Source organism: Monodelphis domestica, chromosome 6, assembly GCF_027887165.1.
Source record: "Monodelphis domestica isolate mMonDom1 chromosome 6, mMonDom1.pri, whole genome shotgun sequence".
NCBI lineage: Eukaryota > Metazoa > Chordata > Mammalia > Didelphimorphia > Didelphidae > Monodelphis > Monodelphis domestica.
The window spans coordinates 260,235,715-260,258,091 of NC_077232.1; the positions used below are offsets into that span (position 1 = coordinate 260,235,715).

A 22,377-nucleotide genomic window follows, 5' to 3' on the forward strand; every position below is an offset into this window, starting at 1 on the left:
CAAAGTCTGTTAGAAGAGGTGATCATCATAATAGCAATTTATACCTTATGTCTCTGCTTCACCCTCACACCCCTTTGACTACTTATTCTGGCTTCCTTGCTCTTTCTTCAACAAGACTGTCTTCTAGGCATTTTCTGACTCTCCGCCATGCCTGGAATACTTTCTCTTTTCATCTCTTCCTCATGAGTTCTTCAAGCTTCCTTCAATTCCCAGATAAAATCCTACCTTTTCCAGGAAATCTTTCCTGCTATGCATAGGCATAGGCAAGTTATTCTTCTCTATTGAAGGCGGACCTGGGATATGAAAATGGCTGTCTTGGTTCCTGATATCATTTCCTTTGGAAACAGAAACCTATTTAAATGACAACCACCACAACATTGTACTGGTATGATATGCCAACAGGGCATAGTGTGAGAAGGGAATTTGTATTTTGATTTGATCAATTAGATATTTAGATTTTCCCTTCCATTTATTTTGAATTTGGGTCAATCAGCAACCATGGAATTGACCCCACTGGCACTTCCCCCCCCTGGGTGGTGCCAGGCTAATTGAGGAATTGTGATTGGTTCCTGGGGGGGGGTGATGTAAGAGAACAAGTAGGAAGTGGTATATAAGGTGAGACCTGGCAGGAAGCAGGGAGGGGATTGTTTCCAAGGCCAAGATTCAGAGAATGTTAGGCTTTAAGTTGTTAGGCTAGGTAATTCTTTACTTCCTTTCTATATTTCCCCCTCTTATTATCTTTATGTTACTATAATAAACCTATTAGAGCTATTAACAGTCTTGTGACTTAAGGGTTAATTTCTACAAATGGCGACCCCAACATTTTTTTATTCTTATAATTTAGTCAAACCCATTCTAACCATTACAATAGTATGTAACAGCCTTTGAAGAATTAAAAAATGACTTGCCTCAGCGAGATCATTGGAGGAGCATATGGTAGGTGGGAGCAAGCTGCCATATATATTAAGTGAGGAATATCACAGGACTAAAAGATTCCATTGAGGAAATGTATGATGGGAAGAAAAGATAGGCTGTTCACATGGTAAAACAAGGGTTGCTGGCCCAACAGACAGATGGATAAGTATGAATCTCTGTTCATCACAAGTAGGGTCTCTTAAGTTTCTTGTTCCTAGCCTTTTTTCCCTTGAAATAAACATCATCAACTCTAATTTAATTTTTCTTAGAATATTTCTATGCTCTTTAGCTTCCCTTTGCCCCCTTAAATCCTTCTCTTCCTTATTTTTCCACTTCAAGTCTGAGTCTTCTCTTTAGGATCTCCTCCTTTTTCCTTCTACCTTGATGAACAAAAGTGCTTCACTTGTGAAACTATTCATATGGCATGTTGCAGTTGGTTTCACGGTATGAATTGGAATGACACTCAATGTGTCTATCCATTTTAAAGAACAGATATCTAGGGATAGGGTTTAAGGAATGACAGTGAATTGGTTTTCCATCTACATATTCTTTCTTTTTTTTTTAATCCTTTTCTTCTGTCTTAGTATTGATTCTAAGTATTGGTTCCAAAGCAGAAGTGGTTACGGGTAGGCAACTGTGGTTAAGTGACTTGCCCAGGGTCACACAGTTAAGATGTACCTCAGTCCAGATTTGAACCTAGGACCTCCTGTTTCTAGGCCTGGCTTTCTGTCCATGAAGTTACCTAGCTGCCTCTCATTTACATATTATTTTGAAGACCCATATTGCATTTTAAGAATGAGAGAGAGAGAGAGAGAGAGAGAGAGAGAGAGTGAGAGAGTGAGTGAGTATGAGAGTGTGTGGATTGCTTCAGAAGTCAAGGGGGTCTTCCAGCCTTTGCTCTTCCCTGATATATTATATTACCCCTTTCATTACTGACTCCCTCTGGAATATGCTAAATAATAATTATCTTTTTTTTAAACAGTGCACAAAGGTGTGTGGATCAGGAAAAATGTTGCAATCTTGGCACTAATTGATGTTATAGTAACTATGGTACTTGATTATTTTCCTGAAATTAATTCAGATTACTCAAGTTCATTTAAATTATTCTTCTTCCTTCTTTTAGGCATTTGGATTTGATCCCAAAGTTGATAACTACATTGAAAAAGCTGCTGCTGTATTTGGTGGATTCTATATTCTCTTCTTTGTTGAACGAGTGCTTAAGATGCTGTTGAAGACTTATGGACAGGTAAAAGTGCTTTCTAGAAAAGGTCTCTTCCTTTTTTTAATGCTTTGCTAGGCACAAATGATTTGATGTAAACAAAGGAATATATAGTTGCAGTTAATAGAGATTAAAATAATGAAGCAAATCAAAACATTTGATTAGTATGACAAAAAATTACTGTTTACTTAGAGCAAAGATAAAGTAAATGTAACATCAAATAACAAAGTTTGCATCTAGTCTATTTCAATGTATTTATACATCTTCCAAGAGAAAGAAATCAATAGAATTGAATATTTTAAAGTAAGAAAAATATCTGTATTTTAAATCATTATATTCAACATACCTGTTAAACAAGTAGGTGAATTTTCCACACTCATGAATCCTTTTGCTTAATTGTACTGAGCATATTGTGTCTTGATCTCTGAAATGAATACTTTTCCTTTTTTTCACTGTAGAACGATCATGCTCACTTTAGAAATGAAGACTTCTTTCCTTCTCAAGAAAAAGCTAACCCACCCCCCAAATTGCCTTCCATCAATGGTGTCAAATGTTATGCAAATCCAGCAGTAACACAGCCTAATGGACATCTCCATTTTGATAATGTCAGTGTGGTTTCTGTCCAGGTATGATGATGCTTTCATTTTCTTGTTTAATTTGCTGCATGCTTTGTTGCTATGTAAGGATATCTGAAAGCCCATCTGGTTTACTCTATTTTAAAAAATCAGTCTTATTCCTTATTAAAATACATCAGTAAGTTTATTATTTGCCTGAATGCTTTCCTTCCCTTTCCTTAGATGTGACTATTCTAATTCCTCCAAGACGGAGAGGGGTGTTGTAACATTTATGGAGGCTCGAGTCCTGATGCTGACAACATTCATTACTTTTCAGATTCTCAACTTCTTTCTTGAGGAATAGTGACTTTCCTAAGCAATGGTGACTCACTCCAGATTACATAATAATAAGTGGGAAAGTTAATTAAAATCCATTTTCCTAATGCTTCTCTAACAATTAGAGCTAAAGACCACTTTGATTGAGAGAAAGAAATCAGAAGAGTGAGCTGATGTAAAAATGGGAAAAAAAGGGCTCTCTTTATATTCTAAGGTGGCCTTTCCTGTTTCTAATTGGGGCTTAAAGCATCTTTGGTCCAGGGAAAGCAGGCTCAGATAGCATCTGTAGTCTTATACCTGTTTATATGCTTCAGCAGATTTGTGCACACATTTGAAAAGTGAGGAGGAGGAGGAGGCGGGGAGACTGATGGTATCTATCTAACCCTCTTGCTGTGTCAGAAGAAGGCTTAGAGCATGGCTAGAGGGGAGGCTATGGGATCCCTTTCTCAGCAGAAAAAAAATTTAAAAACATGAAATAAAATATAGAAGATTACAAAGGAAATCAGTTGTGTTGAAATACAATGATCAAAATATTAAAAACAACAACAAGAAGAAGAAGTTCCTGGACTTTGGGTTAAGAACTTCTGATTTAGATAACAAGAAAGGATAGCCAAATGCCACTATCGGAGAGTAGAGAAGTGCTGACTAACTTTCCTCTCTTCCTATTAAGTTAGCAGCAAGCCCCTGTTGACTTCCTTTAATTTAATCATGTACTGCCTTGGCAAAAACAAGTAGGCTTTGTTTAGAAATGCCCTTACAGGCACATGGTTGCTATTTCTAAAGAGGTGGGAAAGCAAAAATTAGTTTGGAAAAATGTTGCTCTTAATTCTGGCCTCAATATGTACATTGGTGAGGGTAAATATATGATACAAGGGATTAGAGAGGAATATGAATGAATTTGCTTGTTAGAGCCATGATGGACCCAGTTCTTGCTTTCATTACTGTGTTGGTGTTGATCTATGAAGGAAATGAAAGCAGGACCTCAGCCTGCTAACACCAGAGAACAACCCACCATCCCCTGAAACTGGCAGACTACATGGAATAGTAATAATTTTTAGTGAAGTGTTTAAGCTCCCCCTGGAGGAGAAGAGGAGGCATAACTCAGAATAGTTTAGGACCAGTTTTGTCTTAATTGCTTTGTGATCCTAAATTAGGTAGCAACTCCTTTGGAGGCTGCATAACTGACCCCTGTTGTCTCTGCTACCTGCCCCTTCTCTTCTGTGATTTAATCAGTTAGATAGATGGGGAGGTGAGACATTGATTGATTAGTGTCCCGATCACTCCCCCACATTAATTTTGTCAATGGCTGTTATCTTAAAACAGAGGTATTTGTACCACAATTTGTTAATAATCAAGAAATACCTCCTCTAGAGGGGCCAGATGTTGTGCTAGGAAGATCAAAATGAAATACCGTTTGCTTTCTAAGAACATACATTCTATTTGAGAAAACAATAATATTCAAAAAAAGTCAGCCTCTTTGAGAAGTGTATTGTTATACTTTTTATTTTTATTTTTGTCAAAAGATAGGTCCTTACAGCTGCACAAGCTCTTTGGAATTTAGTAGTTTGCAGAATTTGGTGATACATGTTCAACTCATTCCAGCATATCTTGAACTTTCCAAAAGTTTATAAATTAATTATTAAAAAATCAGAACTTTCCCTCATAGAAGCAGTATTTCAAACAATCATTTATTTGCTCCTAAGCCAGCTCACATTTAGTCCATAGAAATCCATATCATCACTGAAATGCTGTGCAATGTATTTGTAACAAAAAGGAGAAACGTATTTTTTTTCCTTTTTCCTTTCATGGGTCATAAAGTACTTTAAAAATACAGAACCTAATTAAAAACCCTTTGGAAATGAATAGGGTTTTCTGGGAGATTACAAAAATGATAATTTAAAGAAAACCAGCAAAAATAAAAATGAACCAAATAGCATTTCTAACTGTTAGTTGAGGAGTAGATAGAGATTCTGGTACTTTCATAGACTTCTGAAGGTTTATAACTCTTGACCTTTGTTGGTTTGCTGTGCCAAATCCCAGTTTTGGGTTATTTCTATAATCTGCTCATAGGGATTCAGGAAACTTTGATGATTTGGCCCAGTATAGGTTCATGATATCCCACATTAACAGAAGCATTTGTTTAGCCATGTTTGCATTTATCCTATTAACCCCTAATGCATTTCAATAGTGTCTGTTCCAAAATTGTAATTCCCCAAGGGTTTCCCAGCTAGTAAGGATGAGAGACAGAATTTGAATTCTGGTTTTCCTGCCTCCAACTCTAGCACTCTATCCTCTATCTATTCCTCTTACTGAGGGTAAAGGCCATATAGTTGGAAGTGCTTTGGCCTCTTTCTCTATAACTGGAGGGGTACTCTAATTGGATGGAGTTTAGTGCATTTATTTTAAAAATGTTTTATTGCTTTAAGGATATTGCTGTCACCTGGATGTGGTTGTACATGCTCATAGTCCCTGCTGCTGAGGACAGTGAGGCTGATCAAATGCTTGAGCTTGAGAATTTTGAGCTGCTATAGGGCTAGGACTAATTGAATGTCTACATGAAGTGTGGTACCCATGGTCTGCTCCAGGAAAAGGAAGGGCAACCTGACCCAGGTCAGAAACAGGACAGCTTAAAGCTTCTGTGCTAGTCAGTATTGAGCCCTTGAGTGGCTTTTGCATTTCCAGTCTGGGTGAGATAGGGAAACCTGGTGTCAAAAAGAAAAAAAAATGCTGTGTCTTCCTAATAATACCCCCCACTCCCAGACCCATGAAACCCTCCTTTGTAACATAGAAACACATAAGCAAAATAGACACTGCAACCAGTGTGACAGCAGGTTTACTTTCCTGATATGCTTTTCCCCCTCCCTTAAGTCCTTTTTTTTTAATTTAAAGAATCCTTAAAAGCAAAATGACCCTCTTCTAGCCTTATCTCCTACATTTGGCCCTCTTTGAAGGACCTTCATCTCACTGGGGGAGAAAATTTACTCTGTTTAATCAAGTGATTTAAAAAATAGCTAAACAATAGGTATAGTGGAATCTTGTATAAACTACTACTACTAATGGCTATGTAGTGTTTTAAAGTTGTAAAGTGCTTTGGACTTATATATTTTTTTTAATCCTTAAAACTTTTAACTCTGTGAGATCTAGGTACCATCATCCCCATTTTACAGCTGAGAAACTTGAGATTCAGAGGGGCTTATTATCAAGCAGCTAGTAAGTTTCCAAGTTGGATTCAAACTTAGGTCTTTGTGAACTGAGTGTGCTATTGGACCTGCTGTGCCACTGAGCTGCCTTGTATTCCCTTCAAGGGCACATAATACTCAGCTATGTTCTTTTACATGGGCCCTGTAGTAGAATATCAGTTATAGAATCTGTTTTCAGATCATCTTCAAGAATCAGTCATAGGGTCATAGTTTTAAAGCTGGAAGAGTCCCTTAGGAGCCTTCATTTCAGATTCATTTATAAGAGTGTTGAGGCTTGTTGGTTAAGTGACTTATCTGGAAGATTTACAGTTTGCATTTAACTAAGCTGGGATTTGAACCCAGGACTTTTTGACTCTGTGTCCAGCATGTAGCTATGAAATTGGATGTTCAGCCCATATAACTGTATATGGGTTATGTATATATATATATATATATATATATATATATATATATATATATATACACACACACACACACACACATATATATATACAGCCCATATACTGTGTGTGTGTGTGTGTATATATATATATATATATATATATATATATATATATATATATATATATCACAGTATACATATCTAGGACACACACTAACTTGACGTGGTCTATATACATCTATATGCTATTCAAACACATTTCCTAAACTAGTTCACTTCATAAATCTCCCTTTTTTCTTCTGAAGGTCTTACCTTTATTTGATAGTTACTGTTGAACACATCACTTTCTGCCCCTTGGATGGAGAAAGATGACATCTTTGTTTTCACTACCTTTAACAAAATTTAGTACTTTGTTTAATATGAATGTAGGCAACAAAACATGATTCTAAAAAGAGAAGCTTTTCCAGACTGCTAAAAGGTTCCATGACACTAAAGAAGTTCAGATCCCCTGATTTAAGGGAGATTGTTCTTCCCCCTGCCCCCAGGACATCATAATCCTTAGAAAGTATTTCTAGATTCCTTCTAGCAGTTATTATTTCTCCTTACATGAATTACCAATAGAAGTTTGGATCTGTCAGACATGAAAAACCTTTTGAGTTTCTCTCTCACACCTTAAATATGTAGGAAGATACTTGGGAAGAAAGTCAACTTCTCTGATAGTCATTTCTAGTCAGTAGTCACCTCAGTACATCTTAGAAAGGCATTCACCAAATCTCATCCTTGCTTCTTGGTCCTCAGGTGTTATCAGATGATGTTTTTAATGTGGATACCTATGAATTCCCCACATCATACCCTGGAGCAAAGGAAGTGACCTCATATTTATTAAATAGCTGTGATTTGCCCTTGAGCTTACTTTTACAGATTAGGTTTCCTCTCTTCTACTTTTAGATTCTTTTTTCCCCCCTCCATTCTTTTTTCAAAGCCATTCTTTCATTCTATGACAGAATTTTTTTATTCTTCCTAATAACTTGAAAGGTAGAGAAAAATTCCATCAACCTCTTGACTTGGCATTCAAAGCTCTCTAAAATTTGCCTAAAATCTATCATTCTAGACTTTTCTCCTTCTACTTACATGCCAGCCCATCTGATCATTCCAAATATTCTTTCTATTTTTCCAACTTCATGCTTTTTGCTAAGCAATTTTCTCTGCCTGGAAAACTCCTTTCCAGGATCTATTTTGAATTCTGCCCATCCTTCACATTGCCTTCCTTGATAACCCTAATGAGAAACAATCTGCTTGTCTAGAGAACTCAGCTTGCATCACTTATATGGTATTTTACATATACAATATTGCATTGTAGTTAAGTGTAGTTCTTAACTCTCTTACTAGTATTTAAACTTGGGGGCTAGGACGATTTTGGGGATATACCTTTGCATTCCTCACATCACCTGGGATATGGCTTCTTCAGAGAATTTATTAAAATATTTGTTGTTAGTGATTCTTCATTGTGTTGGACTTTAAGTCTTCTCTTCCTTTCTTGTTACAGGTGTATGATTTTATACTATACTTATCAATAAGGGCTTACAAATGGAATGAACACTGACAAGGCAACAACATTTCTTTAGCCTTCAATTCAAAGTTCTCTCTTGTGTTGTATTGAGGTTCCTAGCTCTGTTTTAGGCTTACAGTGCCTTCTGGCTTCTCTCAGTATTTCTCCTTGGCATCACCTTCCTTTGGTCTTAAGGCTTTGTTCTAAAAGCCTCATGTATTGACCTCACATCAGTCTGATGATGGCCTCAACTGAGAAAGCATTGTCTTCTGATGTGAAATCCAGTGTCTCTTCCTCTCCCTCACTTCTCTGAATTCTTTCACTTCAGTTCCTTCTCTACTGCCATATCTAGGGTAGAGTTTCATATTTCTACCTACATCTGTGCTGGCAAAGATATGGCATGCCCTGGCATGGAGGGGGATGCTCTGTTCCACTTTCCACGATGGCTGAGGACATTATTTTCATACCCTGCCCCTTTGCCCAGCAGACCAATGTGAACACTTCCTCCCTCTGCTCTCTGGGGTAATGCAGGGGGTTCATAGGTAGCTTGAAGGTGCAGTTTGGGCATGCAATCTCTAAAAGGTTCACTGGTGCTGATCTAAATGGACCATATCCTATGTAGTGCTCCCATAGGGAGCCTTCATGGAAATAGTATTCCTTAACTAGACCTGCAAGATTCCCTTTGGTAGTAGTAAACTCAACCAGGAGACTGACTTTCTTCTTATAACAGCCAAAAGGTGTTACCTTTTAAGCCACAGTGTGCTTTATGGAACTCTTCTTGGAATCTAGGATATTCTCAAATATCAGGCAAAGAAGCTTCAGATTTAGTTTTTTTTCTTTAGGGCCTCCTGCATTTTGCATTAGCATTATTTTCTTAGAAAGGAGTAACACATGGCACTTAAATGAGACTTGATTTCATCGCTGTGGGAAGTCCCTCCCCTAGTATCAGTGACCACCTGCCCATGAATCCTCATTTCTTTCAGTGATGATTCTTGTCTATGTGTTACCCCCTCCCCTGATGAATCTTCAATGATGTGGTATAATGGATAGAGTACTAGATTTGAGGTCTAATCCTGTACTTAACACTTACTAGCTGTGTGAACCTAAGGAAGTTATTTAACCTGAGTCTGTTTTGTTAAATATATGGTAGAGTTGGACTCAATGGTCTCAGAGGTCCCTTTTAGCTTTAAATCTGTGTACAAATGACCCTGGGAAACTGGATCAACCCAATGCATTGGAGGCCTTTCTCTAGTTTTTTGCTTTTTACTGGATAACAGTGCAGGAGTTGAGCTTGTCCCTTTGCAATCTCTCACTGTTATTACTTGGCTGGCTCCCTTTTCTGGCCAACCATTATCAGCCTCAATGTCTGTTACATCACTTCTCAAATACAAATCATTGTTGGCAGAATGCTGAGGCCCACATCCATTATGTGCCTCTCTACTGCAGTTTCAGCATGCTAATGCAGAAAATTCAGATATTATCCATTTCCTCTCTTCTCTGCTTCTTATTTCCTAGTATTACTCTTTTGTTACATTACACAAAATTTAAAGTTTTATTTAAAAAAATGTTCTGAGCTCTCTATATATGAAAATAACCTTCAGATGGTAAAGGAGGTCAGAACCATTCTTTTCTTTCAGATGCAAGGAGAGTGAATCAGAAGTTTGAAACATTTGCTGTCATCGAATAGAATATAACTTCAGAGACCAATTTAGTTTGCCATTTGCATGATAACATTGCCAATCTTTGCACTGCTGATCTTCTATGAGAATCTTTGAGTTATGTCACACTCTCTCTGTGAGGCTAGCGGTATCTGTCAAAGTCTGACACATCCAGTTCATTTGAAAGAGCATTAAAAATGAGCGTGAAACCTTAAGTATGCACAGAGCATATTTGATTGTAGTATTATTGAAATAATTGGGACACAAGTGACCATCTTTTAAAAATTAAGGGTCACAGTTATAGTTAGATAATTTTAGTTCCAGAATTCAGATTTAATGGCCATTTATTAAGCACCTATTCTGTGCTGGGATACCAAGATTGATAAAACCCTGACCATCCTCTCAACAAATTTGAAATCTCAATGATTGAATGATGGTCTTAATTTGTCATTCTGCATCTGAGTGTTTGCTGCCATGGAAGTGCAATCGTTTATGTTAAGTAAGTTTTGAATTGTTGGCTTTTCTTTTTCAATAGAACTGGTGTCTGTGGCTACTATATTACTCTTTCCTTTATACTCTCCAATATCTAATTATTAACTAAATCTACGAAGCCTAGAAAATAATGAGACAACAGTTAAGTGTCCATGTTTTGGACTCTTCTTTTCAACTCTACTACAGAAGTTAGGCTCAAAAAATTACATATGGAAATCCAGATCATTTCCTGCTTAGCTACCCTTTGAGACTCATGTAGTTGACTGTTGTTCATTCTAATAATTTTCAAATACAAAGTAACACTGAGATTTAGAAGATTCTTGGTTTCTTGCTTGATGAAGCCAGTCCTTGTGTTACTTTCCCTCCTGCTTCATTTTCTTTTTTTTTTGTTTGTTTGTTTGAAGACTGATTTAAAATTATGCTACTATTGCTACATGAAATAATATGGAACACTTGTGACTCTATTTAGAATTCTAGTTGTTTGTTTCCCCAGGCTATTTACTTTTCCTTGGGCATCATTTCCTGCTTCCACATATCCATTTGTGTCAGTCTTGGCCATTTAGGATACTGCTTCTGCTCTATCCTGCTTTTTCATTCTGCTTTTGTTCTATTGTTGTTGATGTTTTCTTTTTTCCTATTGAATATAGTTTGATTAAATTTATACCCATTTTTATATTTCAAGAAAGTAGTATTAACATTGTTCCTCTTGTCTGCATCTTCTTTGGAACATTCCTTTATACTCTGTGTATTTTTGGAAAAGGTTTCAATGATTTTTTCTTTTCTCCTCTTTTTAAAAAAATGTTACTGCTACCATTCCCTCTCATGGTTTTCCTTAGCTCGTCTTCTACAAATAAAAGCCCTCCTTTGTAACAAATTTGTTTAGTTAAATAAAATTAATTTGTGTTGTATTGGTTATATCTAAAAACATAAGTCTCATTCTATATTCTGCTTTATCTCTTTATACCAAGCGACAGGAAGTATGCTTCATTATCAATTTTCTGAGGCTGCATTTATCAGATTTATGAAGTCTTTCAGAGTTGTTTTTCTTTACAGACTTGCCATTTAAAAAATAGTTCTCGTGCTTCTGCCCACTTCACTGTGCATCAATTCATACAAGTTTTCCCAGTTTTCTTTGAATTCATTATTTTATTATTGCATTTGGTGTAATAATCATTTAGTTCATGGACCATAATTTATTCTGCCATTTCTCAATCGATGAACAACCACTTTCTTCTCAGTTACACACTATAACAAAAAGTGCTGTTATAAATATTTTTTTACATACAAATCTTTTCCTGTGTGTCTAATATCTCTTTGGAGTATATGCTTAGTAGTGGTGCTACTGGTTCAAAGGGTATATGTAATTGGCTTTTTGGATGTAGTTTCAAGTTGCTTTCCAGAATCATTGGACCACTTCATGGCCAGTGTTTCTGTTTTTGCTTACCCCTTCTAGCGATTATCATTGTCTCTTTTGGGGAGGAAGGGTTTCATTGCCAATCTGATGGATGTGAGGTGGCATTTTAGAGTTGTTATAATTTGAATTTCAATTATTGATGATTTAGATTATTTTTTCAGTTATTTGCATCTTATCTTTCTTGGAAACTTGCCTGTTTATATCCTTTGACCATTTATCTATTGAGGAAAGGCTCTTATATGTTACATGTAATTTATCCTAAATATTAGATTTTTAACAAAGAATTTTGTCTCAAATACTTTCCAGTTGGTACTTTCTAAATTTAATGATAATGATTTAATTTGTTAAAATTTAATTTGTTAAATTTAATTTGTTAAAAAATTGCATTTTTATATAATCAAAAATTTCCCTTTTTTATTCTGTGATCTTTTCTATACTGTATTTGGTTAAGATCTTTACTCTTATACTGTATTTGGTTAAGATCTTTACTCTTATCCACAATTGTAAAAGTTACCTCATTTTTTTCTCCTATGATTTGTTACGATATGAACTTTTATTTCTAAATCACATATCAATTTGAAACTTATTATGACAAATGGTGTGAGATATTGATCTAAGACTAATTATTTCCAAATTGCAGACATGGTAAGATCTATATGTTAGGATTATCACCTTGGCAGCTATCTAGAGGATGGATTGAATGGGGAGAGACCTGAGGCAAGGTGACCAGTCAGAAAGCTAATGCAACAGTGCAATCATGGGGCAATGAGGGCCTGTACTGGGGTGGTACTTTTACAGAGGAAGAGAAGAGGATGTTTATTAGTTAAGTTGTAAAAGTGGAAATAACAAGATTTGGTAACTGATTTGATATAGTGGGGTGAGTGTGAGTAAGGAGTGCAGTATGATATCAGTGTTGCAATTCTTGATGACTTGAGAAGATGGCAGTGCTCTCCACAGTTATAGGAAACTTGGGGAGAGGGTTGAGTTTGGTGGGAAGGATAGACCTTTTTTGAACACATCAAGTTTGAGTAGCTTATGGGACATCTAATTCTAGATGCCTAAATGACAATTGATAATGCAAGCCTGAAGTGACAGTTTAGGTTTGGCTATAGAGATCTGAGATCTGAGGTTTATCTATAAAGAGATGATAATTGAACTCATGAGAGATTACCAACTGAGACAGTATAGATGGAGAAGAGAAGAGAACCCAGGATATAGTGCTTTAGAGTGAAATGTAAAAAAAATTCATTGGCACCCAAAGTAACTCAACCTTTGAAATCTTTGAAAGTGAAATTAGTATTACCCACTTGTTGCTTGCAGCCATTCTCTCCTTATAAGCTTGTGTCGTAGGGAGAATTTGGCTCTAAAGCTCTAAATAATCTCTTTCTTTCCAGTGTACCATACCTTTCATTAAATTTGCAATTTGAACCTCCAACAACTTTGGCCTGCCAGAATTTAATTTTGGGCGTATAAAACTTATAAGCCTTTAAATCTGCTTCCCTTCCAAGGTTTTGTCCTTTCACAGCTCCCAGTCTCATTGCTGGCATTGAAATAAGCAGATTTGAATGGTAATCTGGGTTTTAATACATTGTCACATACATCCTGAGAAAACACTTAAAATATTAATATTTATGAAATTAACAGCTTTAAAAGCAGCCACAGTCTGCTGCTTCATGTAGGAAGAGACTTGGGAGCAGCATGGCCGAGTTCCTCCTCCATCTATTTTTCAGTTGGGTAATAGATAAAGCAAGGAAGGAACTGTGATAAGTGAGAGAATTTCCACTCAAAGCAGAAAGGTGATGACTTCCTGTGTCATCCACAATTGTATTCCTGCATCTCAGAGGGCCACTGGCCAGTTCTGAGATTCCGTCACCTGTTAACCTCAGTTAACACACAATCTGCAGTGTCTAGAATTCAATGGAGTCTTTGCTCTTACTCCAGCCTACTTCACTTTCTACAGACCATACTCTATTCCTCCATGATGGTTTCTTGGTGTCTGCTTGCTTATTTGGCTTCCCTTACCCTTAGATCTTCTTCAACATTAGCATAAAAAAGAATCTGGATAGTTTCTTAAGGTATGGGAAGTGCATAAAGACCTCACCCACAGGTATCTCTACCCCAGTTTACTTTGGATGCTCCACATCCAAATCCTTTTGAAAGAGCTCCAGGTGATTGTGGAGTGGAGCACATACTTGATTTTGCCTCTTAGGCCAGTGAAGAACAAACATTAGCAAGTTATCCATGCTGGATAAGGCTTTGAATACTGTCTTGTTGATTTTCTGCTAAGGACTTGGCTAGCTAAGTCCTCTTCCTTCCCAATAGACTGGCTTGTTGGTGATGAATTCTTTGGCCATGATGATTTTTCTTGTTCAGGCATTTTTCAGTCATGTCTGACTCTTTGAGACCCCATTTGGGGTTTTCTTGGCAAAGATACTGGGGTTGATTTGCTGTTTACTTTTACAACTCCTTTTATAGGTAAGGAAACTGAGGCAGACAGGGTTAAGTGACTTACCCAGAGTCACACAGCTAACCAGTGTCTGAGGTCGGGTTTGAACTCTAGTACTAAGAGGACTCTTCCTGATCTGAGGTCCAGCACTCTAACCACTGTACCACCTTATGTGTCTCATGACATGATATAATGAAGTTCAAAAGTTGGGAATATCTCACACCTCCTTTCAACTTAGTCTGACAGAGGGACCCAAGAAAAAACATTTAAGCCGGAACCAGACTGTGAAGGGTTTTAAATGCCAATTTGAATTGCATTTTATCCTAGGAGTTTGTCTTTTCTCCTAGAGGCAGTTGTTGGGGACCATTGAAGCTTCTTGGGGAAGAAAGTGTTATAGTGAGGCATGATTTTTAGAATCATTATTTTGGCAACATAAATAGTAGATTGGAAAGAAGAGAGAAAACCAAGAGACCAATTATGGGACATTCACAGTAAACCAGGAGTGAAGTGATGAGGGCCTGAACTAGGATGGTGACCCTGTTGATGGATACTTGGGTTGCAAAATACATTTTGGAGGCATAACTGACAAGATCTGGTAGCTCACTGGATAGAAGGGTTAAAGGAGAGGGAAGAATAAAGGATGAGTCTGAGTGTGAACCCTGGGTAACTTGTGAAGATTGTGGACCTCTCAACATAAATAGGGAAAACTGGGATGTGTGTCTGTGTCTGTATGACACAGAGAGGCAGAACAAAATTTGTGAACTCTGCTTTGGACATGGTTAATTTGAGATGCCCCTGGGATATTCAGGTGGAGCTATCTAGTAGCCAGTTGTTAATGACAGATTGAAGTTCAGTAAAGCAATTAGGATTTGATACATAGATTTTTTTTAGGCATTTGTCTAAAGATGATAATTGGACCCATGGGATGGGGGGAGGTTTATCTAGCACAGGGCATCAGGGAACAAAACCATTTAATGGAGCAGGATATGGATGACGAGTCAGCTAAGGAAGCTGAGAAGCATCAGGAAAATGGCTAGAGAGAAAGAAGAGTATCACAAAATTGATGGGAGAGATCAAATCTGCAGATAGAGTGGGGGGTGGCCAACAGTGTTAAGAGCTCCAGAGAGGCAGCAGACCCTCTATTGTGATGGGGGTTTGTTTTGCTTGACTATGCTTATGTGGTACAGAGTTTCATTTTCTCTTCCTCCATCTGGGGGTAGAGGCTAGGAATAAGCCCAGAATGAAAAAAAAATAAAGTAAAACAAACAAACAAACAAACAAAACCAAGTAAGAGGTGATGGTTTAATCTCATGTAGAGAAAATCTTTATTCTAGCATCATATCCCGAACAGTGGTTGGCAAATATTGGTCAGGAGGGAATGCAGGTAAACTCAAATATTCAAAGAAATAATTAATGCCCTTACTGATATTGAATCATCAGGCCTACTCTTACATGAGGGAATTTAATTCAGCACCATAATAATCAATAGGGGGTCATCTTTGTCTGCCACTTTTTGCTTAATCTTTTATATTAATACGATGCTGTATTCTTTACACGCTACACCCTGCAGTTTGGAAATACTGGATCCAGACCCTGGTGAGTGATTTTAACTTGATGACTTGCATGAAATGGAAAATTAACCGTGTCTAGGTTGTTTTACTGTTTTAATAAACAATAAAGGCAAGGTGGAGTGGTGTGGGGGTCAGGATATGTACTATCACTCATTTTCTATATTCAGGGTTACATGGAGAAAGAAAGCCCTGAAAATAAAGAGATAAACACCATTTGCATTTGGGGCTAGTTAAGCCAATAGTAGTATATTTCTGAAATTCATGCATGAAGGAATCAAGTGTTACATCTAAGGAGAAAGATCCAGACTCTATATACTTCTTTCAGAGCTGGGGTACTTTAGTTGGTACTGTTAGTGGCTGTACTAAGAATTTAGAGAACTTGGAGACTAAGTGAATTGTTCAGTCTTAATATATGTACCTATAAGTTAGCATCAGAGTCATTGATTGGCTAGCAAAATTTATATTAACATTCACCACACTGAACCTGTTTTTAGATAGATCCCTCTGTGGGACTCTTGGTTCAATTATCTGAATGAATACAAAATTGCTTTAATTAAGTGGCAAAGTATGTGTACCTTTAAAGCTGTTCTTCATACTTAATCAGTGGCTTGAACTATCATCAGTCTAAGGGAAGGACCCTTGTCTATAGATTCTTTCTCTGCACTTGAGTCTTTATTTCTGCTTGTTTTTGATGTTATAAGGACATTGCTACATTGGATTTCAAAAACTACAGTTTATTTGCTCAAATAAATTTTATTTATGCTCCTTTTTCCTTGTCACTTCCCCAGTCTACTTTATCTTCCACCTGCCCATTCCAAATCAAACTTTTTCTTTACAACAAAATGTGGTTAATGGGCAGCTAGATTGTTTGGTGAATAGAGAGCCAGGCCTAGAGATGGTCGGCCCTAGTTTCAAATGTGGACTCATAATTCCTAGCTGTGTGACCCTGGGAAAGGTCCCTGGGAAAGGAAAAACCCCCCAACTGCCCAGCCCTTACCAGTCTTCTGCCTTGGAATTGATAAAGGTTTCTAAAAAATTACACACACACACTCCGAAAAATAAAAAAGTAAAAAGCGAAACTAAAGTAATATTAAAAAAACCTAAAATAAACCCAATACTTTGGGCATGTCTGAAAATGTGTTTCTGAGATGTGCATGTTTATGTATATATGCATGTTATCTACCTGTCTCTCTATATATAGATACAGAAATATATGTATTACTGAGCATCATTCTTTTGGATATAAATCTAAAGCATTTTGTTAATATTGCCTTATACAACCTATATAGCACCTCTTTTATAGCTTGGAAAACTAAGAAGAGTGTGTTTTTCCAAGGTCAATGAATGATTGAAGTCTCCAATGTGGCTTTCCAGTGTTTTCTGGTCCATGCTATTTCCCTTCTATGTTGTACAATAACTTCCTTCTTTGGGTACTGGAAAGGTGAACTCATGACTCATAGTAAACATTTATTAAATACTGTGCTAAGCACTTAGATAAAAAGAAAGGTAAAGGACAATCCCTGCTCTTAAAGATCTCACAGCCTAATGGAGGGGACTCCATTAAATGTCAGTGTATAAATGTATACAGTATATACACAGGATCAACTTGAAATAGATTCTAGGATTAAGGAGAATCAGGAAAGGTAGAATTTTTGCTGAGGCTTGAAGGAAGACCAGAGGCAGAGATGGGGAGGGAGTATTATTTACTATGATTGTATTTTGCCATTGGAAGCTAGTACAGCCACTAGAATGTTGTAGGGATATAATAAAAGCTTGCTGATTGATTGATAGAAAAGCAAATTACAAGAATATTGGACACCAAAGGATTCTTCTCCCCCTCCATGACAAGTTACAAGACTGTCTACTAAAGGGAAGAGAGATTATGTTCTGTGTTGGTTGAGCAAGTACCTTTGGTGATCATGGATCTTTGATTTGGATTTCATCTAGTCTTTATTTTATAGATGAAGTTCAGAGAGCAAAATGACTAACCCAAGGTCATACAATTAATTGGCACAGCCAGTTTTCAGATCCAGATATTTGACACTAAAGTCATTGCTTTTTCCACTTGAGAAAATCATGGTACCCTTTCTTTAAGTGTCAAAGCAGTGAGCAAGAGCCCAGGAAATATAAAGCACATAAAAAACTAAAATGGCTCTGATACACAAGAAACTCAACTAGAGCAAGATGTGTCTAGACCCAAGTGAAACTCTTGATGCTCAGAGTGGTCCCAACTGTATCTGCACAATCTAGCCTTGCAGTACTGGAATCCTAACATCCACATAAAGATTGAGGTTTAGGAAGCAGGATCTTGTTTCATGTACTCTTCTGGGATGTTATGGCTGATGAAAGAATCCTTCCCCTAACCTCCCACCCCTTCATATTAGCTTACAGTATATTACCTAGTCATGTAAGGAATTTAAATAAGGGTTTGACTAAATATATGAGAATTCTAAGATAGAACTGTGTCCACTGATTTAAAAATATTATAGCTCAAGTCAAATTGACTTTCAATAACTTTATTTACAAAGAGGTGGAAAGGATGAAAGTAGAGAAATGTAAAAGAGGGTAGAGTAAGAAGTCGAGCCTATCACCCTAAATGTTGCTCCGGTCCCTAGCTTGTAAACCCCTCAGCCAGAGGACTTGGTGGTGAATTAAACAAGGATTCAACCCATATGACCTCCTCCAATAAGGGGGGTGGGGGGAGCTCTCTAGAACTAATCTCTCCAGAAGTCAGGAAAGGAGGGTCAGCTTCTCACTCACCCAGGTTGAAGTTACAAAGGAGAAAATCCAGGAGCAATCTCACCAGAAGCAGTCTAAGAGCCAGAGTCCCAGGTCAAAGTCCCAAGTCATAGCTCCAAGCTGCAGTCTCAGTCCAAGATCCTCCAAGCCCAAGATTCTGGCCGAAGATTCTCTTGGACAGGAAGTTCAGGACTTTTATAGTCCTTTTCCCTTGTCCCTTCCTGTCCCTTCCTCCACTTTGCAGGAGCCAATTGCTGTCTTTAAATATGCTTAGCACTGCCCAGGGGTGGTCAGTCGCTTCTGGAGTTGACACCCACTTTTAGCAAGTGGCTTGTAACCTTCCCTACTTAGTGTTAAGTAGGGGCATTTTTGCTGATTAATTTAAAAATAGGTAAGGGGAGAATTAATATGGTCTTTACAGTCAATTCAACTTGAAAGAACATGTAGCCTGATGGTTAGAGAGTTGACTCTGGAATCAGGAAGATCTGGGTTCAGATTCAGCTTCTGATGTACCCAGGCAAGTCACTCAATCTCTATGTGAGTTAGGTAACAATATGGGACTATTCTGAGCAGGTGCCAGTCTGCATTGTTAGAGATTTTTTCCTCATCAGATGACCTGGCTCCAGGGAAATCACAAGTCAGGTTGAGTCTTAAAATAATACCAAAAAATTACAACAGATCTCAGTTAGTCCTTGTGAATTGTGAATTCATTTTATAAGTCTGATAGGGTACAGGAACCTTAGGATGGGCAAGAGTTCCTACTCAGTCCTGCTTCTTCTAGCCTTTCTTTTTATCTCACCTGGAGAATATTTTGGGGGAGTGTTACATGGCTGGAACCTTTTATATGGTCATCTTTACTAAAGGGTCCTCCTTGGTATAGCTGACAACATACTATGAGCTCTTAGGATTTAATTAAGCCTGAACAGGGTTTTAGAATGTCCATGCAGCCCTTGTTTTGAACTTTATTTGGGATCTACTTATAATGCTCTGAATACAACCTCCATAAGTTCTTGGAGGTCTGACCTCACATTTACAATAAGAGTTGGATGGGCAGGGGAGCTTGGAACAAGATTTTCATAAGAAGTAATATTCTGCTTCCTGTGTGTACCAATTCTCATTATTTTTATCCACAGAGACTATAGGCATCCTTTTTAAAGTAGTTCAAGTAGATGGTCCATTAAGATAACTGTAAATATTTAATTTGTTTTGTACTTTTAAATTCCACTGACAGTGTTAATTTAAACTGTGAGAACTCCTCAGGTTTCCCAAAAGTTCATTTTTATCAGGGCAGCAAAATTGTATTGTCCCCAAGTGAAAATGAGGCAGACTTGTTTTAGGCCCTAAATTCTCAAGACACCGCCTCTCACATTCCAGAAAGGAAACCATTTGCCAGCCTTCTCTTAATGATTGCTTTCCTGTTAATAATTATGTTCATTAGCAAGAGTATTGGAAACGAGTGTGGGCTCCTCTTGGAACCAAATGAGGAGAAACGAAGCACAATTGACTTAAATGAGATTACATAAATTTTCCTTTTTTCTTTTTTTTTCTATTTGAATGAACGTTTTGTGACCACATTTTCCTTTCTTGATACCTAGATGATCTAGGCAAATTCCTTCATCTTTCTGTTTTGTCAGTTTCCTTCTACATAAATCAGGGCATTAGAAAAGATGGCCTCGGGCCCCTTCCAGCTCAAATCTCATTCTGTGCTCCTATGTCCATGTTGAATTTTTGTTTCAGGATAAGGACAAATAACATCAGTGAACTACCAGTCATTTGAATTTACTGGGATATCTACATTTAGAAATAAAGTACAAAATAAATGATGGAAAATAGGTCATTTGGAGAGGCCTTTTCCCAGTCTTAATTCAGTATCTAACTTGTCCCATCTATGGAGGCATTGCTTTGATTTATCTTGAGGGAAGCATTAGATGTATTGCTTTAATACCATTGCCTTCTGCTGGTTTAAGGAAGTAAGATGTCATAATAATACCATATACCAGCAGTTTTCAAAAACTTTTTTGGTTTCAGTACCAACTGTATACACTCTTAAAAATTATGGAGTACTAGGGGCAGGCTAGAGAGCACAGTGATAGAGTGCCATGCCTGGAGCTGGGAGAACCTGGGTTCAAATCTAGCCTCATACATTCCTAGCTCTGTGACTCTGGGTAAGTCATTTAATCCCAGTTGCCTAGTGTTTACTGCTTTTCTGCCTTAGAATTGGTATCAATTCTGAGACAGAAGGTTAAAAGTTTAAAAGAAACCCCATTACTGAGGTCTCACCAAAAGAGGTTTTGTTTGTGTGGGTGATAGCTAGGGGTGTTCTGGTAAATGTTTAACAACTGGTTCTCTGGGGGGGGGAATGTAGTCATGACACTGGAAATTAAATCTTCATCATCACTTTATTAAGTCTAGTAAAAAATAAACCAGCCTCCCTCCTCCCCAGCCCCACCTGATAAATCAAACCCTGATTTGTAATGTTTGTGGATACTGAGATTCTTGTATGGAAAATTTAACAATTTGGAGAACCAGTTCAAGCTGGCTCCAGCATATTTCTTTGTATCTATGATATTTATTGGATTAGAAATAAAAGCATCTTAGTATTGTTATGAAAATGGTTTTGATCTTCAGGACTCCCAAAGATTTTGCTGGACCATACTCTGAGAATCACTTCCTTACATGATGACTGTAACTCTTCAAAATGCTTTTATAACCACTTAAAAAAAGATATTACAAATGATACTTAAGCCACATTTCCATTAATTCATTAATTAATTCATTCATTTGATGAATATTCATAGAGAAATTTTAGGAACTAAAGAGAGACTCCTTGCCTTCACTTTTCCTATCACCAAATTGCACTCAGATTTTCTACCAATACTCACTTGTTACAACTTCCTTTCTCATCAGCATGCTAAAAGGATATACATACATATACACATTTATATTTATTACTCTTTCAAGTTCTTCTCTGCTATTTTCCATAGCTAATCTCCTAATCTTACTTCATATATTTAGGGTTTTAAAATTTCTTTTGCCTCTGTCCTCCCCTTCTTCCCTTTCTCTTGGATTCTTTTCCTCTCCTCTCCCATTTCAACACTACCCATCTCCAGATTAGTTATAACTTTCCCTACTTTTCATTTCCTATAGTTTTGGATTACTCTACAATTCTGCCATAACCTTATTGCAGATGAGGTATGACTATGCCTTTCTTTTCCTTCCAACCATTTTCTTTAGGCAGGTTAACTCTTCCCACAGCACCAGAAAGTTAGGAGATAAAGAAACAGCAAAGCTTACTAAATTGTCAAAGGTATTTTCTAGTAGTAGCACTGTGGCAGAAGTAGAATTATTCTTTTTTCTATTTCCCTTTACCTTTTGTCTTAGCAGCAACATTTAATATTGGTTCCAAGGCAGAAGAAGAATAATGGCTAGGCAGTTGGGGTTCATTCTTTTCAGTCCCTAACCCTCCCAACAACCCCACCTGCATTATCTGGAAGAGGGATGAGAACCGCAGATCTCTAAAGTAAGAACTCATTAGATTGATGGAATTTTTGGGCGAAGGGCCTATCTGGTCAGTAACAGTGACAGAGTTGCTAAGGAGTTATTAAACTTCTGTTTGTGAAAGTTTACTTAGGGGTGATTGCTCCAAACCTGTTGAAAATTTATAGCTGCTAACTTGTTCTAAGATGTCCATTAGGAGTTTAAACTCTTGAAGTTAATGGGAGATATGATAAATTGACTCAATAATATCTGTGTCATTAAGTGAACTCATGCTTGAAATATTAATTTAATTTATTTTTCAGAATTAAAAGCTTTCCAATACAGTCTCTATAGATGAGCCATGAAGTAATTGAAATTTAGTCTTGGCATCTTTTCCTAAATCACTACAAATCTTTATTTTGATT

At 37.2% G+C, this 22,377-nt stretch overlaps 1 protein-coding gene across 1 annotated transcript in view; it reads left to right on the plus strand.

Annotated features, from left to right (window-relative positions):
• SLC39A8 (solute carrier family 39 member 8) overlaps positions 1-22,377 on the plus strand; it is a 74,400-nt gene that overhangs the window by 42,472 nt on the left and 9,551 nt on the right. The window contains exons 4-5 of the mRNA XM_001368839.4: positions 2,039-2,161; positions 2,593-2,760. Of these exons, the coding sequence (XP_001368876.1) occupies positions 2,039-2,161; positions 2,593-2,760 (291 nt within the window). The remainder of the gene's footprint in view (positions 1-2,038; positions 2,162-2,592; positions 2,761-22,377) is intronic.